The following is a 17,739-nucleotide window of genomic DNA, read 5'->3' as shown; positions in this document are numbered from 1 at the left end:
TGTAAATTAATGGGTTTGTATCTTATCCTGAATTCGCAGAAGGACAACGCCAGTGGTGTCAGAGCTAATTTTACAGTAACTATGCTGCCTTTTGGCCATTGTGTAGGAGATGTGGAATGTGTCTTTTGGGTTGGTGATTGAGGTGAATGAAAATAATCCATTGCAAATTATGTTTTAACTGTACTGAAAAGCAAGTTCAGGGTAGGACAATATAGTGCATTTTATAACCATTGGTTATATAGAAAAGTAAGAAATTGGGGAATCATTTATCTAGCAGAAGTATATGGGCTAAGTATAAAAGCTATGGACCTCCACTTTTTCATTTTATAAGGTTTGAAAAAAACTACCTATTGGGCTTTAGATTAGTTAAAAAATCCACATATGACTTTTAACATGTAGATCAAATACCATAAGGTAACCAACAAACACTTCTTAGCAGATCTGTTTGCTGTTATAGGTGTTAATAGCTCGATACCCAGAATCTAAAGAACATTATAGCAAGTGTACTACTTCAACTAGACACATTGGATTGGATTTTCGAAGCCCACTGCACTGCAAGCCTAATTTGAAGGCTCTGAAGATTAGTCAACAAACTAGAAATGCACCTAAATTTGGTGGAGGTGTAAAAATGCGAAGAGGCACACTGTGCAAAAGTTTAAATGTCTCAATGAAGTCCAACCTCTTACCACATTATAACCACCCTTTTTATTGAATAAACCTCTTCCATTTTTCTCATTTATTGCTTAAATCATACTTGACAACTTTTAATATCTCCGGGAGGGTGCCTGCTCTTTAATAATCTTGTTCTGTACTCAGCAAGGACTGTCCCAACTCCTCCTATCACCAATTCAAACTTCTACTCCAACATAAATTCTGAAATTTTGCTTTGCAAACCAATGCACTTTCAAAAATCTAAGAGCACCAGTGTAAATAAAAACATGTCTTGTCTTGCAAATTTTACACTGTGCCTTGCTGCTTCATAAATGACTGCCATTGATTTCCACTACCTTACTCTACGGGTGGGGTATGGGTTAACTGCTATGGGAAAGCTGACATACTTTTAAACGAAGAGACAATATCGATTGGTATAAGGCCGATAATAATAAAAAGACTACTTACTATAAAACAGATAACTTTTTCCGAAGGTTTAAATGACCGGGCAGTAAAATATCTGAATATGCTAAACAGCTACACTAGGAAATGACGTCATTTACCATAGACAGACTGAAAATGCCGGTTTTAAAGCGGAAATACTCGGACCCCACATCTGTATGCCATTATACATGGCGTGGGGTCTGGCTATTGCTGCTTTAAAACCGTAATTTTCACTCTGTCTATGGCAACTGTTTAGGCCATTCGGATATTACACTGCTCGGTCATTTAAACCTTCGGAAAAAGTTATAATCTGTTATATAGTAAGTGGTATATTTATTATTATTGGCCTTATACCAATCGTTATTGTCGCTTCGTTTAAAAATGTTGGCTTTCCCATAGCGGTAATATTGACTGCCACCATACTCTACAGTTGTTAAATAAACATGGCTTCAATTGAATTGCTGTGGTTTGTTTAGTTTGTACCCAATATCAGGTGACTAGAGGGTGAAATTGTGCGAAAAACAAAATGCATTCTTCAGCTACTGCATACTGATGTAACCACAGCTGGGGACCACATAATGTGACTGTATGGGCATAGATTCCGTGGATGGTTTCTCTCCATATCAGTCCTGGGGGTAAATGTATCAAACTGAGAGTTTCCAGCGGGTTTGAAAAGTGGGGTTTTTGCCTATAGCAACCAATTAGGTTGTGGGTATCATATATTTAGTACATTCTACAAAATGACAGCAGGAATCTGACTAGTTGTTATAGGCAACATCTCCACTTTTCAAACCCGCCACAAACTCTCAACTTGATACATTTACCCTCTTGTGTTAGCTACAATCTTTATTGCTAGCTAAGTTATTGTAATAGTAGTGCAAGGAAAGTCAGAGCAGAAATTGTACTATGTATCTCACTGAGCAAAGATCAAGCTGTCCTAGAGAGTCATGTCTCCAGATGCATTCACACACAGGGGCAGTGACATCACAGCAGGTTAACTGATTGAAATTTCAGCTATTTGTCCTCTATCAGATCCCATTATGACACTGCCCTAAGCATGTTTGGCTTCAGTCGTCTTTGATGGAGTAAGGAGGTAATACTTCTTTTATTAGAGCTGCAGTGAAATGCCAGGATAACACCAAATAAAACATTGTATGCTTTTTATATGAAAACTTAAAGTATTACTTGTAGTGTCCATCTGTGTCCCCATTAAATAAATACTCTGGGCCTGAGTCATTAAGGCAAAAAAGGAGTAAATGTTCTCTGGGACAAACCATGTTTCAATACAAGGGGTGCAAATTAGTTTATTATTTTGCAGATAAGTTAAATACTGGCTGTTTTTTCATCTAACACACAAATACTTAATAACTTTATTATTACACTGAAATTTAATGTTGATCTAGGACATGCCCTACCCCAACTATAAATCTGTCCCCACATTTGAAATTTACCTCCCCCTCCAACGCAACATGGTTTTGCTCAGGTGCAAATGATACTCCTTTTTTATGCTTTGCTAAAATGGGATTAGCACATGAGATTTATACCTCTCCAACGCTGCTTCTCAGCTGCAGTCTCTACTTACTGATCTAGAACACTGGAAGCTGTAAAATATATTCTGGGGAGGAAGAGTGTGCCTCAGTTTAGCTATCAGCATAGTGAGTGAGCTCACTTCGCAAATGGTTGGATGTAGAATATATAGTTTTTTAAGTAATCAGTCACCCTGTACATTACACACATAACTGCCTCCCATCACTCTGGTGACAGTCCATTTTTAAGCCTCACAGTTCAAGAAGTCAACCGATTTAGAAAGTGTTGTATTTAGAGAAACCATTACAAGGATTTCTGTTTTAAGATCTGTGAAGTCACAGGCTGTAGATGATAGTTCTAAGTGGTCTTCCTTTGCAACAGTTTTTTGCCATATTTTGGTGGATCTTCCATGTACAAATTGTGAACATATAATCTAAATCATACTTGCCAACTTTGGCAAGAAGTGCTCCGGGAGATCGGGGGGAAGTGGGCATGTTGGGGCGGGGACTGGCGGATCGTGTAATTTGGCCCCATCCCCTAAACAGACATCCGTTTCTGACCAATTACAGAAGGGGGCGATTTGTGTCATACGCCTCGCCCCTGCCACTTTAATATAGTTAGGAACTGGGAGGTTGCCCTGCCCTTCCTGGAGTCTGGGAGGACTTCCAGAAATTCTGGAGTCTCCTGGAAACTCCGGGAGAGTAGGAAACAAGGATCTAAATGAGACAATTGTATCTGTGAATCATCACTTTCTCCATTGATTTATCTCCCACAAAATGTAGGGACTTAAAAAATTAGATACACTGTCTCAGAAATAGGTAAACATCCACTGTGCATTAAGATACAGAAAATAATTTGTTGAGAAATGAATGATAGTAGAATCCATCCTCCTATAATATATAAATTAACTTGCATATAAGAATAATACGTGAACTCAAGCCAGTTTCACAGTTTATGAACAGCAAAAAAGTAGAATAATATACATGTGAATCAATGTGACTGGAATTAATTGTCTGCTCATAAGTGAGTTAGTTTGTCAGATTTCTTGTACCTGGGGACATCAGAACTGCAGCACTGAATAGAGCAATTTCCTTGTCTGACAGATCCAAATTACAGAGTGCACGACCCAAATCAAAGATGGCACATACCAAGTCATCACATCCTGGATAAATACAAACAGAAAATTAAATGGACATTATACTAAAATATAATGGAGGGTATTTATAAAAATTGGTGCACTGGTGCCAATAACCATAGCAAACAAATATAATAATTTTGCTTTAATTTTCCAAACTGTACTACAAAAGTGATAGAATCCTGCGCACTAGATTTCATAAATGTTTCTTAACTGCTCACAAGCACAATTAAGATTTTTTTTTTAAAGCTAGTTCACAGATAAAATGCACAAAATGTCATGCTTGCTTTTGTTTCCTGAACTGTACTAAAATGCCAGTAACAATCTACTTTATTAATATGGCCTTCTACTCCTTTTCTATATAGTTGTCTGTGCACCAGTTTTCAAAAGTGTTCATCTATAATGGTATGTATTTTATATATAGTTATAGACCTCAAAGACATGTGGTTGTACAAAACGAGACAAAATGATCCATACTTTTCAGCGTAATTTGAGCACTGTTTAACTGAAATCTATAGGTTTGGTTTTAATTTACAACTTTCTGGGCACGCAATGTGGCAGCTCCCATTAATCTATATATCTATATATAAGAAGAAGTTTGTTTGTTTGTTGGTGAATTTCTTCCACAGCTCTCAAGATAAAGCTTCCAAATCTTACATAGTTATCTAGTATCAAAAAGTAACCTATTAGACCACATAGCGACAACGCCACAATGCGATAAAGCGATGAATATTGAAAACATAATTTTTGTGTTGTAAACATTTGTTTGACTGCTGGAAGGAAACCTCGCCACAACATGACATAATGATAGCGCCAGAAAGCAACACATCTTATTTTCTAAATAGCATTTTAGTGTATTTACCAAATAATTTGCTAATATATAAAAACTGCTACACATTACAAATCGGAGCCCTGCAATGCCAAGTGACCCTTCTAGTATTAATATAAATAGTAAGGAAAAATATGAAATTAAATGGTACTGATATATATAACCATCACTAACAAATTATTACATGTCTAATATAAGTCTCCTGATACTGTAAATAGTGAAATATAATACAGCAGGACTGCACAAATAACCTCCCCCTACCTTTCAGAAAGCAGTTAATAAATCTATTGTTTGTCAGCTATTAAATCAGTGGAAGAGGTGCAGTGTTTGGACACCTTCAACATTACACCTTTTCCAAAAATAGAAATAAACCTATATATCTTCTTTAGTATGAGACTGCAACAAAAAATGTGTCATTAGTGTAAGATGCTCATTTCACTCAAAAAGGGACAAGCCTAAGGACTTCCTAGCTAATGTATCTACTGCTGGCATAACCATATGGTAGGCATCTTCATATAGGACCTCATTTAGTGTTGGACACAAAGTCCGTTTTAGGCACATCCAACAAAAAAAACACTACCACGCATGTGCAGAAAGCCCCAAATCCGCCTGCATCTTGGATGCAATTAACACTTGCGACAGCGTGCGACTCACTACGAGAGAATGGGAGGAATGCGGAATTATGAAGACGTGACCATGTGAATACATCCTAGTCGCAGTGAGGCGCAGACGCAACACACGTCAAAACAGGGCTAAAGCTGTGCGGCAGGAATTAGGTGGCGCAAGCGGTTAGCTAGCTGCAGGAACTGCTCGAAGCTCAGTAGGGTATTACACGTGGGACGCAACTGGGGTTGTTTGCCACTCGTAATACCCTACCAAGCTGCGGCACACTCCCATTCCTACACTTCTTACACGGACTTTGCGTCCGACTCTAAATGAGGTCCATAGTGTTTTGGAGGATGGTCTTGTGAATGAGAATATAGGATATGTAATAAGTGCAAAATCGAAAAAGTGAGTAATAAAATTGCTAAGATCAGTGAATAGTTTTTATCTAAATTTAATTAATACGCACAAAAACATACATTAGTAATGATTCCTTACCAAGCGATCGAAACATTTGGTTTCCTCCAAACTTTCCTTCAAAAAGTACTGTGTTGTTAATGGGATTAAACACCCTGGTCATTCTAATAAGAAGGACTTCCAGACAACCTAATGCAGAAAAAGATATGAGCCAGAGGGGGGTGGGGGAAAGAGGGATAAAATGTTCCCAGCAACCCATGGAAAAAGAAAACGGTATAAATAAATGTAAAGGGGAAATGTTAAGGTAAAGTGTTTCCCATATTAAATGTGAAATATTATTTTATATATAAATAAAATATTTAATTATAAATCCAAATAATTAGGCTCCCACCCAGAACCACAACAAAGGGAAAAACAACAATATAATTGACCAAATAATTTAACCAGGGTGTTTTAATATCCAATGAAAAAGGATGCAAATTCAGGTTTAATTGGGGTAAGGTATATTGAAAGATATTGATAGATAAATGAAAATGAAAGAATAGGAGAAAAAAAGCCAAAGGTTAGAAACATAATTGGCAGAAAACAATATGAAAATTAGACAGGAAGCACTTTATGACTGAGGGTAAAATAAAAATTAACTCTATAAATGTATTTTCTGTTTGTTGATCTGTACCTTTAAAAATCAAGAACTGCATTTCAACTGCCTTGTCTGTCTTTCATCAGCACTCAGTATAGTGGCTATGCATTCTCTGTGATACTTTCAGTTTTGGAATAGTCAGTCATTGAAAACTTATAAATCTCTAAAGCAACGTTTTCCATTGTTTTTTCTCAATACAAACTGTCCCGCATTATGCTTAGACAAGTCACTTAGGGGTCTATTCATCATTGAGAGATTTTCTTGAGAAAACACCCACTTTTCCTAATATGCTGTATTTGTCCCGTTTAAATATTAGAGCTCATTTAAGAATATTGTGCCGATACATGTAGCGCCGGAATCCTCATAACGGTATCGCCATATCAGGATGGCAATAGGGAAGGATACCATAGATATATTTCTATGCATTCTCCTGCACACACCTTCCACGACTTCATCAACCTGAGAAAACTAAAAATGGCTTTATAATTTTAATAAAGTATTTTTCTCAATTGTTTACATATTTTAAGAAAAATGATTTCAATGTTTAAGTCAAATTTGTAATTTTTTGTTTTTTTAATTGAAAGTTGATCTGTGAAAAAAAGCTAGGTTATGCATGTGCAGCGAGAACCAGAGACTGTTTTTAGAAGCAGTAAGTGATATTCAGCGACCCGGTAAATGTTTACTGGTAAATTGTGCCGATAAAAGATTTCCTATCACTGCAATAAACAGCAGTAAAAAAATCCTTTGCACTGTAAAATGGTATATAGGCTACCAAATCTCAACTTTGCTTTCTTTCTGTTACTTTGCAAATCCTTCCTTAGTTTTCTAAACACACTGGACCTGATTTTGAGATATGAGCAAAGCAAAGAAAAGAAAAGTAGCATCTAGTCCTCCAAGTTACTATTTTCAGCTCTGTGGTCCTTCTGTCTTAATTTTCTTACCTGATTTAAGAAGTACTATTTGGTCATTTTGACAAAGTTCCATGAAACCATCCAGGCGTTTGGCAAACTCCACTACGTATTGAATTGCATTTGATATATGGATGGCGCATATTTGCCATATTAACTCGCAGGGCTGAGAAGACAGGAAAGCAATTAACTTTTATTCACACAGTACACTTAACAAAAACATTTGTGTCAAATATTTTCACACATTTCAATACTAATTCACAGGCCCTTAGATGTTGTCCATGGAAAGGAAAGGTGAATTTCTAGAACTACACTCTAAACTTGATTTTAAAATATCTACTATTCAATTTGTTTAAATACATGACTCCCTTTAAAATGACCACTGCATCTAAGCCACAGTTGTTCAATGTGGAGAGAAGTAGAGATATGTTGGGACATAGATAAACTTAAAGGATTTACAAAGTGTCTTCCTTTCAAGGTCACTTAAAGTCTTTTAGTTTTAACATTATACGGCATAGATCACATAGATGTATTACTTGTTCTATTCATATGTTCTGTTTATAGATAATTAGTTTGTTATTGTTCTACTTAAACCATCATATTTGTAAAACTGGTATAAAACAACTTTGGCCTTCTTTATGAAAATAATAAGAATGACTGTCCCTATTTTGTCATTATAATGAATTACAGTTATTGTGAATTAACACTTTATACCCTTTGGTAAAAGAGACTATTAGTGGTGCACCAGGTTTGCAATTAAGAATTAGCTAGCAGAATGTTTGCCAAAATTAATATAAAGCCACAAGCCATGGACTGGATAAAGTGTACTGTATATTTATCAATAGAAGAAACCACCTAGATCCAGCAAAAACTGGAGTTTTTGCTGAATGTATGCACTTTTCCTATTTATCAAACGCTCATAGGCTGCTAATGGCTATCGTCAGGTATTGCTGGCAGTTGTCTTTGCCGGAAACCTCTGGTGAAGCGTCTCAATAAGGTGGCAGCCAGGGATAGAACAAGGAAAAGGCTTTATTATTAAAATAAAACATTTTTTTTTAAAAATAAAAAAAATAAAATCAATTTTTTTTGTATTTTTTACATGCCGGTAAAACACTTTGTTAAATGGGAACAACCCTTCTGTGTTTAATCAGTACAGTGGAAAAGTCAATAAAATTACCCACATTGAAACACAATATTTGGGGCCCTTTTCTGTTTAATAGTTATCATAATGTGGGAGAGCTATGAGTAAGTGTGGGTCTACTGTACATGCCCAACAACGTGTGATCACTTAACAACATACTTAGAATTGGATGGAGTGTTAAGCACCATATTATGTTTCCCATCCTCTGGCTAATTCATAGCAGAGTGCCACCAAGGCCTTCTGCCATGATGACAGTGTTTCAACCCCTACCTACCCATGGTTACTCATGATCTTCATCATTATGTCTTTCTGTTTCTTTAGGCGAAAAAAAGGGCCTGCAAGAACAGAATAACAACAGCTCTTACCACAGCTCCCTCATCATGACCATTCTTGATTGACAGTGACAAAGTAATAAAGTGTGTGTGCATGGCCGTCCACTTATGTGCTATTAGCAAGGGGGCCGTGTGACATCTGTTGGAGATCCCTGATACTGCATTTGGGCCTACTTGAGAGAGATTGAGATCAAGTAATAGAGTGTATGAATGGTTTTCTCTTCTTATATGGATTTTGTAAAATGGAATACATATATGTAAAGCATATTTATATGTATGATATGTTATTATATTACCTTGCTTTGAAGTCTGCGGACATCCTCCTGTGAATGAACACTCCAGGTCATCCTGCTAAGCTCTTCACTTGTGTATTGACAAGTATCTAAATGGGATCGGATTATGTTCTGTGACACACAATCTAAAAGAAATGTGCAAAAACCGTCACTTGTGTTTTTCATAAATCATTGAGATATGCTATTCATAAAATTCTAATTAAATCTCTCATTTTATTTTCTAATCTTGCTATCCAAAAAATGGTACAATATACAACAGAAGATCATTATTATCATTGTTTATATTGCTGTACAGGTATTAGCCTTTTTATACATACAGTAGGCTATTCCATGTACAGTAGGCACTTACCTATTTCTGTAGCATTAATGTCCATCACACTTTGGTCATCTCCAGGACCCCTAGGGCAGTGTCCAGGGAGTTGTTCTGATGTGGATCTTTGACTGGGATCTGGGGAGGGCTGTGTAGAAAGTGGCAGCTCCAGGCTGTAGTAGGAACTACCCCCTTCAGGAGTCAAGGGGAAATCAAAGAGTAGGCCATCGTGTAAGCCACTCAGGTCTTCTAGGTCAGATAGAGCACTGCTTACACTAGTGGGATAACACAAAGGGACTGTATCTGGACCCTCTCTGCCTAGAACTTGCTCCTGGCTCTTTTGGTGCTTCTGAACCTCGGCATACAAGCTGTCCCTCTGCTTCTTTGACATGCGACCAAACTTCACAGCTGAGAACAGAATAAAAATTATTTTAAATTATATATATATATATATATATATAGAGGAGAGAGAGAGAGAGAGAGAGAGAGAGAGAGAGAGAGAGAGAGATAGATATAAAGTATGTATTGTTTAATTCAGTCAAATAAAATGTTATCCTATCTTATGTAGGAAGAACAAATATATCACATTTTTGTAGTAAAAGGCACATGTGTGAAACCGTATGAATGCAGTTTTGTAGGACTGTACAAATTTATATTTATTTTAAATATTTACATTTAGTTTGTTGTAAGCAGTGCTTAATATTACTGTTATAGCAAGCATGTGTTTATCAGAACTAATGGGTATGTGCAACATTTTTCTGTCACTTCTTTGTAAACTCAACCACATATTTGTGTCCCTACAGCTGCCATATTCTTGGTGAAGCAAAGCTTGCTCAGTCTATAAAACACTGTTGAATTTTTTTTCTTTATTCTAAACCCAATAGAAAAAGCTTTATGTGTCAAATATCAGTGATTCTGTTAATTTGGATACATGAGAAAGGCAGTGCTCACTAAAAAAAAAAGGCTCAGAAAGAAGTGAATTCCTCTAAAATACCCAGGTGGATAAATCTGGCATTTCTAACTGGAGTTGTATGACCAAGTGATTGCAGGGTTGGGTTGGTAGAAACACTAATTAAGTAAGGATCAACTATCGGCAACTATTTTCTCACTGTCTGGATGCCCACATCTTTTAAAATCTCTAATTACACTGCCCAGTGAGAGCATTTTGGACTACTCAAGAAAATCATGCATCACATAGGAGTCCTACACACCATAAAATTAAGGCAAAGCAGACACAGCCATGAGTCATGCAAGCAACTTGATGTATGCTAGTAATTTCTCTTAAGCATATCCTCTCTCAGGTTTGACAACCCTTAAAACAACCATTTTCTTTTGGCACATCTCGGAAGTCATTGTGAAAGTCTGAGGATACATATCTGCAGAAATTGTAGTCTATTTTGTTCTATGTCCTACTCACCATCTCGGGACATACCAAGTTCCAGGCACTTCTGAAGCCGGCAGTGCTGGCAACGGTTGCGGTTAGTACGGTCTATCAGACAGTTACGTTGGCGAGAGCATGAGTAGCTGGAATTATTTTGCTGGCTCCTTCGAAAGAAACCCTAGGAAGAGAGTCAGCCGGTAATATGGTGGATTTAGATATAATAAATAGACCAAAGGGAAGCCAGGACATGGTCTAGAAATAAAGTTCAGAGTGCTGTTTTAAGATGCTAATACTGGAAGACAACTAACCTTTTAATTTGGATGTGCAAATGTCAAGTTTGTAGATTGTAAATGAACACTATAATAGCTCATACACAAAAGGTAATTAAAAACAAAGCCAGATAAACTGTAGTTGTAGTGTGGCAATTTCCTCTTGCATTAAAAGTGTTCAATGCTCCTTTACTATGTGTTCAGAGCATGTTCATCAATGGTATCTCAAAGCTTCCCTGAAGATATGCTACTGCTTCACTGAACCTCACTCATGAACCGCACCAAATGAGCACACCTTGCTTTGACAACTCTACAACTCGTATCGCTCAGCTGCCCTGGCGACCTTTTAATGATAAATAGCAGTAATAGAAGATTTTCTAACGTTGCGAAATGCGGCTATAGTATTGGGAAGCGTTTTCTCATTAAACGTAGTGGACAAAACCAGATCTTCCTTAGCCCTGAGCAGGTAAAAACATCAAACAGTTTGCGGAGTCCAAATGTACACACAATGTTTCAGATAGCAAGGAACACTCCTGAAAATATGCCCTTTTTACCCCTTAATCTCATTATAATAACCTTACTCCACTAAAAGAACTCACATTTCTGCACTTGTACACAAAATGAGGTGCATCAATATGAATACCTTCACTCCATCCATACACTCACTCTGCTTGTGCAAATAGCTATTTTGTCCTTGATCTCTGTTGTGTGCAAAAAACAAAGCACATACATCCTGTGACATACACCTTGTTAAAGACATATTTCCTCCACCACACAATGTTGACTTGAGGATTTCCAGAAGTGGCTTGTTGGTAAAGAAATTGTTAAGGGAATATAGCAAATATATTTTTGGTATTTGTCCTAATTCCAAGATGAAATTTTACAACAAAAATTTACTATAGTTAATGACTCTGAAAGTGGTGTTGGAGAGAAGGATATCCCATAGGAGGAGTATGAGTGTGCAAGACACTGAAGGTACTGTAAGCAGCGTCGGACTGGCCCACCTGGACCGCTGCCCTACGGCTACACCCCCTTCTAGAAGTGGGCGGAGCCCATCTAGCTCACCTGGGGGTCGATGTCCTCCTCGGCGTCCCCACTGTCCTCCTCTGCGTTCCTGCTGCTGCAGATGACTGGCTGTCAGTGACAGCCAGTCATCTTTCACATAAGATCGCAGTTGCGATCATGTGACCCGCCCCCTCCTCCTGTCAGCTGACTGTCTTATGCTCCCTGAAGGACTAAGGACCAGAGAGGCTGCCGCAATGGGTAAGTAGATTTTATTTATTTTATTCAATACTACTGGATATATCTTTTAATTTAATCCAAATTACAGTACTTGCAGCATGAGACAGAATTCATATATATATATATATATATATATTTATATATATATATATATATATATATATATATATATATATATATATATATATATATACATATATACACACATATATACAGTGTCTGTGAATTGAGAGCTCTATTCAATTACATGTGGTTTGGGGGGCACTATTGCGGATATAATGTGAATTGGGGACACTATTGCGTGGTATATGTGAATTTCGGGTACTACTGTGTGGCATAACATTGGGGGCACTACTGTGTGGAGTAACATTGTTTGGGGCACTACTGTGTGGCATAATATTGTTTGGAAGAACTACTGTGTGGCATAACATTGGGGGCACTATTGTGTGGAGTAACATTGTTTGGGGGCACTACTGTGTGACATAATATTGTTTTGGGGGCACCCTCTCTGGTGGGCCCCTAGTGTTGCAGTCCCCCGGTGGGCCCTTCATGCCCCAGTCCGACACTGACTAAGTATTACATGGATACATTGATCAGGCCCGAGCTAAAGGGAATTCACTCTCATTTTTATGGAATTGTAGAAGCACAACTAAACAAATTGGGCCCAATTCATCAAGGCATGTATCTGCCGGTATCGTACGCAAACTCACTCTGCCCATGCCCAGAACCATGACGTACACCAATAAATGCAGTCTGCTCCATTTTTCGAATGCAAAGGACACTTACTACAGCCTATGATTTTGGGGAGTGAGCGAAGTGGGGAAGGGGCGTTTTGCCATAGTCAATTTACAGTACGGTGTGTCAAACTTATGCACGCACAGCCATATCTGAAGCAAGCTCTGGGCATGACAAAGTTACTTGTTTTTCTGCTGTATCTCTAGCTATAGCTACAGGGCTAGTCTAAGTCCTGAGTACTAGTGATGACAGTCTTGTATGCATGTTATAACATGTGTTGGCAAACTGGAGCAACTGTAAAAATGTAATTTATGTTCAGTATACATTAACAACATTCTAAAAAAAATGAATTTCATAGAAATACATTTTTTTAATCATTAATGCCTTTATTATTTACTGGCATTAATTCAATTTTTTTTATTCTGTGTGTTCTTATGCAAAATTATAATCCACATAGAACGTATTATGCAGTGTCTTGTGCAGTACAGCACAGCAGACCAACACCCTAATTCAACAGCGCACATATTTTGAGATCCCTGCCTTGATGGATTCGGGAGTGCCCAGCGCCAATTTTATTGCATTTTAAAACACACAAACATTGCGCTCAGTAAGTGTGATTTGCGTGATTTACAAGTCTGTGCCAATTTCAACCAACTACCAGGAGACAGCCTTTGCTATTCAAGCCTCCCTGCTCCCTGTGTATTAGCTGCAAGTACACTGCACTAGAGGCACTAGTGGAATTCCAATCATATCATGTGGCTATTGATCTCCACATTTAGGAAAACAAATTCATGCTGACCTTCTGTTTATATTTTGTGATCTACTAATGAATTAACGTTTTACACTACTAGAAGGATTTGGACATTCCGTTAACATTGTAAAATCTTTTATTTTTTCATGATTTTCTATTAGTATTTATTGTAGTTTATGACATTGTTTTTATATTTTATATGTGATAATTTGTTAGTTTTTTAAAATGTTTATTCTTTTGTGTGTACTTTGTGGTACTCATGCAACAATCTTGATTACTGCAATGAAATTTTGTTTTTTCGAGATTTCATTCAGTTTTTTACGTTTGTAAGATTATTATTATATTTATATATTAATATCATCTATATTTGTGTTGGCGATTCCTGAGAGATCTTGTTTATTTATACTACATTTCTTGTTTAATTAGTGCTGCATATTTTTTGGCCCTCCTTGGTGTGGGGTTTTCGGAGTATAAAAATCTAGAGTCCAAGAGTACTCTAGAGGCCTCTTCTGTCCTGAACAGAATAAAACAAAAAAATCAGGCGACACGAGGTAAAGAGTTCTTTTCTCCCTGTTAATTCTTCTAGGACTAGATTCCCAGGGTTTCAGTCCTTTTGATTTCACAGTAACTACCCATCAAAGCAGAAATCTTTCATTTGCAGAGTTAAGCCTAGTACCTAAAAAGAGATTCTTAGTCGAGATGCCCAGGCTCGGTTTTCTGAAAACCGAGCCCACCCGAACTTCGGAGATCCGAGTAGGCTCGCAAGACAACTCGGTATCTCCGCGCGCCTCGGATCTGAATCGAGGAGAAACGTCATCATTACATTGTCGGATCTCGTGGGTTTTGAAGTACCTCCCTTCCCAGGAGATCCAGTGCCATTGCTCATCCAGAAACAGGAGGGGTAGCAGTATTCTTGTCACTTGACAAAAATTGACTGGAAATTATTGTAAATTAATGTTATTGAGGTTAATAATAATGTAGGGATAAAAAAAAATATATATATGTGTTTTTAGCAAACAAAATAGGGAGTTTAGAAAACCAGGATCCAAAACCAAAACACGCGAGGGCGGTTTTGCCAAAACCAAAACACAAAGTTAATCCAGATCCAAAACCAAAACACGGGGTCAGTGAACTTCTCTAGTTCTTAGAGGGGCAAACAGGCATCCAGGTCCTAGATCTGGGGACAAATCCACAGCATGACTTGGCCTCCTCCCAGTCAGCCTTCCATGTGGTGAGAGCTTGTCCTCTCGGATATGGGAAAACACTGCCACAGATTCTTGGGGAAGGGGGATTGTACAGAGTGGCTATATTATAGACTTCCTGGGTCCAACAACTAGTTGTTTCTTTGTTTCAGGCCTTTCACAGGACAGGTTATAGAAACATTCTCTTTAGGGAGCCATTTTTTTCTCTTCTGTTCTTAGAAGTGATAATTCCAGTCCCAGAGGCTCAGAATATACAATGGCATTATTCTAATCTGTTTCTGGTGCAGACAAGACATTTTGGCCAATTTTAAATCTAAAGTCATTAAATGCCAGTCTTCAGATCAAAATGGAGTTCCTCTTGTTGGTAATAAATGTAGCAAGGTGAATTCCTAGCCTTAATGGATATAAAGGTGGCATACTTCCATATCCCAGTTTGGGAGGGTCATGAAAAATCTTTTAAGATTTGGAGCAGGACTGTTATGAATCCCAGTGCATTCACGATGAGCAACAGTAGTGTAAGGCAAAGTGTCTTTATTCAGGTAAATATATTAACAAAGATAACTCAAATCCACGGATAACAGGTTCCAATAGAGACTTTATAGTAAAATGGTAGGAACAAGTATAATAAGTTTTACCCCAGTCCAGAAGGCACAAGGCTGTCCAGGAAAGCAGACAGAGTCCAGGGATAAAGCAGTGATCAGACAAACAAATCCAAATAGCCAGGCAGAGATCAAGCAAATTAGCGAGGTCCAGAAGTCTGTCCAAAAGGTCAGGGCAACAGGCAGAATAGCGTGGTCCAAGGTACAGGCAAATGATTCTGGGTCTCAGGCAAGCAGGCAAGGTCCAAGGTACAGGCAGGGGTCATACACAGAAGTTCAGTCCAGCAGGTATATATCAAATAGCACAGGAGCAGGTTAGCAGCAGCCAGGAACAAACGGATGAACTGCACAGAGCACAGCTAGAGGCAGGTACTTAAAGCAGTGCAACAGGTGCAGTTCTAATTAGCATCAGACAAGGAGATTAACTCCTTCAGGCATATTGCAGAGTTCAGGAGCAGGACAGCAGCACCTCTGATGGATTATAGGTACTGCTGCCAGAAACAAAACAAAGGCAGTCATAACAAGGACATCTCCATTTTCAGTTCAGAATGTTACCCTTCAGGCTGGCCATGGCCCCCTGGGTATTCATCATCATCATCACCATTTATTTATATAGCGCCACTAATTCCGCAGCTCTGTACAGAGAACTCACTCACATCAGTCCACATCATTTATATTCATCAAGATTAAGGCAGTCATGGCTGTCCTTCCCAGACTAAAGGTTACTACAGTGATTTTTTATTTAGACAATTTGCTTATAAAAGCTAAATCTTTTCTTCTTCTCCAAAATCATCTACAAATCACAGCAGATTTGTTAGAGGCAAATGAATGGATCATATATTACAAGAAATCCAGTTTGATCTCATCCCAGCGGATGGAGTTCCTGGTTTTCTTTTCAACACCCAGCTTCAGAGGTGTTATCCATTCACAGGCTGGTATCCTAGGGATAGAAAATTGTGAAGCAGATTTCTAAGCAGCTTTGCAGTTCTGCCAGGACACTGGTCTCTCAATCCAGAGGTCTTCAAACACATCATGAAAAGATGGGGATGACTGACTGTCGATACCATGGCCTCACACTTCATTCACAGAGTAGAGAGCTTTTACTTAAGGACCTGTAATCCTCAGGTGATCCTAGTGGATGCTCTCACAGTGTCATGGGATTTTCATCTAAAATATGTCTTTTCTCCAATAGCCATGTTGCCTCTGGTTCTCAGGAAAGCCAGGAAGGAAAGAGCTCAAGTGCACCAAACTGGCCAAAAGAACTTGGTACGGGGACATCCTAAGAATGGCAGTGGAGCCAGGATGGCAACTTCCACTAAGAGAGGATCCTTTCTCACAGGGTCTGCTTTTACACCAATATTTAGCTACACTCAGTTTGACAGCATGGCTGTTGAAGCCGATATTTTTTAATGGTCAAGGTGTTCTCCGAAAAGGTGATCCAGACTATGTTAAGATCTAGGAAACCTTCTTCTGCCTTAAATTATCATAGCGTTTGGAAAACCCATTTGCTACGGTGGGAACATTCCAGACTTCAGTTTTCAGCTTGTCCCGTCTTTTCTCCAGAACGGTTTAGACAACAGGCTAAGATTAGGCTCTTTAAGGGTCCAAGTCTACTCTGTCTATTGTGCTTCAGAATAAACTTGTGAATATTCCAGAAGTGCAGATGATTTTTACAGGGTTTTCTTAGACTCCACTCACTTTTTGTTCCTCCTATAGAACCTTGGGATCTCAATCTGGTTTTATCGGTTTTACAACAACATACTTTTGAACCTTTAGATTCCGTAGAATATAAATATCTTACTTGTAAAACTGTTTTTTTTTAATCTTTTGTAGGGATAGGGCAGTGCTACGAACTGTCCCATTTTTTGGGGTTTCATACTAACAAGGAAATTGTCATTCCTTTTTTTCAACAAGAAGGTTCAGTAGATAATTAGAATCCTTGTTGTCTTCTGGATGTAGTCAGATCATTAAGGAAATATATATCCAAAACTATGACCAGGGGGTAAATGTATGAATCTCCGGATTCTTCATCTCCGGCGTGTTCAGCCTCTTCAGCGCTTAAATTTAAAGCGGCGCTGCATTGTAAAGGAAAGGCTGAACACGCCGGAGATGAAGAATCCGGAGATTCATACATTTACCCCCAGATCAGTAAGTACTTCTTGGGGGGCACAATATGGGGCCTTAGCAGAGAAGCTATGTTGGGCTGCAGCCTATTCCTCTGGCCATACATTTACTAAATTCTATTATTATTTTTGAACCCAGGGATGCACAATTTGGTAGGAAAGTTTTGCTCTCAGTGGTGTCTGAGCATACCCTTCCTTAGGGGCAGC

The 17,739-nt window shown here is 38.2% G+C and overlaps 1 protein-coding gene across 5 annotated transcripts in view; it reads right to left on the bottom strand.

Annotated features, from left to right (window-relative positions):
* Positions 1-17,739, bottom strand: part of LOC142148299 (nuclear receptor ROR-beta-like) — a 140,039-nt gene that overhangs the window by 46,892 nt on the left and 75,408 nt on the right. For 3 of the 5 annotated variants that reach the window (XM_075204778.1, XM_075204777.1, XM_075204776.1), the window contains 5 exons: positions 9,270-9,638; positions 8,924-9,045; positions 7,188-7,320; positions 5,688-5,795; positions 3,674-3,784 (listed from right to left, as the gene is read on the bottom strand). In XM_075204778.1, the coding sequence (XP_075060879.1) occupies positions 3,674-3,784; positions 5,688-5,795; positions 7,188-7,320; positions 8,924-9,045; positions 9,270-9,621 (826 nt within the window). In that variant the 5' untranslated portion in view covers positions 9,622-9,638. Of the gene's footprint in view, positions 1-3,673; positions 3,785-5,687; positions 5,796-7,187; positions 7,321-8,923; positions 9,046-9,269; positions 9,639-10,647; positions 10,790-17,739 lie in introns of all 5 variants that reach the window. The other 2 variants (XM_075204774.1, XM_075204775.1) reach the window with 2 other exon arrangements.

Source organism: Mixophyes fleayi, chromosome 1 (genome assembly GCF_038048845.1).
Source record: "Mixophyes fleayi isolate aMixFle1 chromosome 1, aMixFle1.hap1, whole genome shotgun sequence".
Classification (NCBI taxonomy): Eukaryota; Metazoa; Chordata; class Amphibia; order Anura; family Limnodynastidae; genus Mixophyes; species Mixophyes fleayi.
The sequence above is the reverse complement of the archived record's forward strand: the minus strand, read 5'-3'. Positions and strand labels throughout refer to the sequence as shown.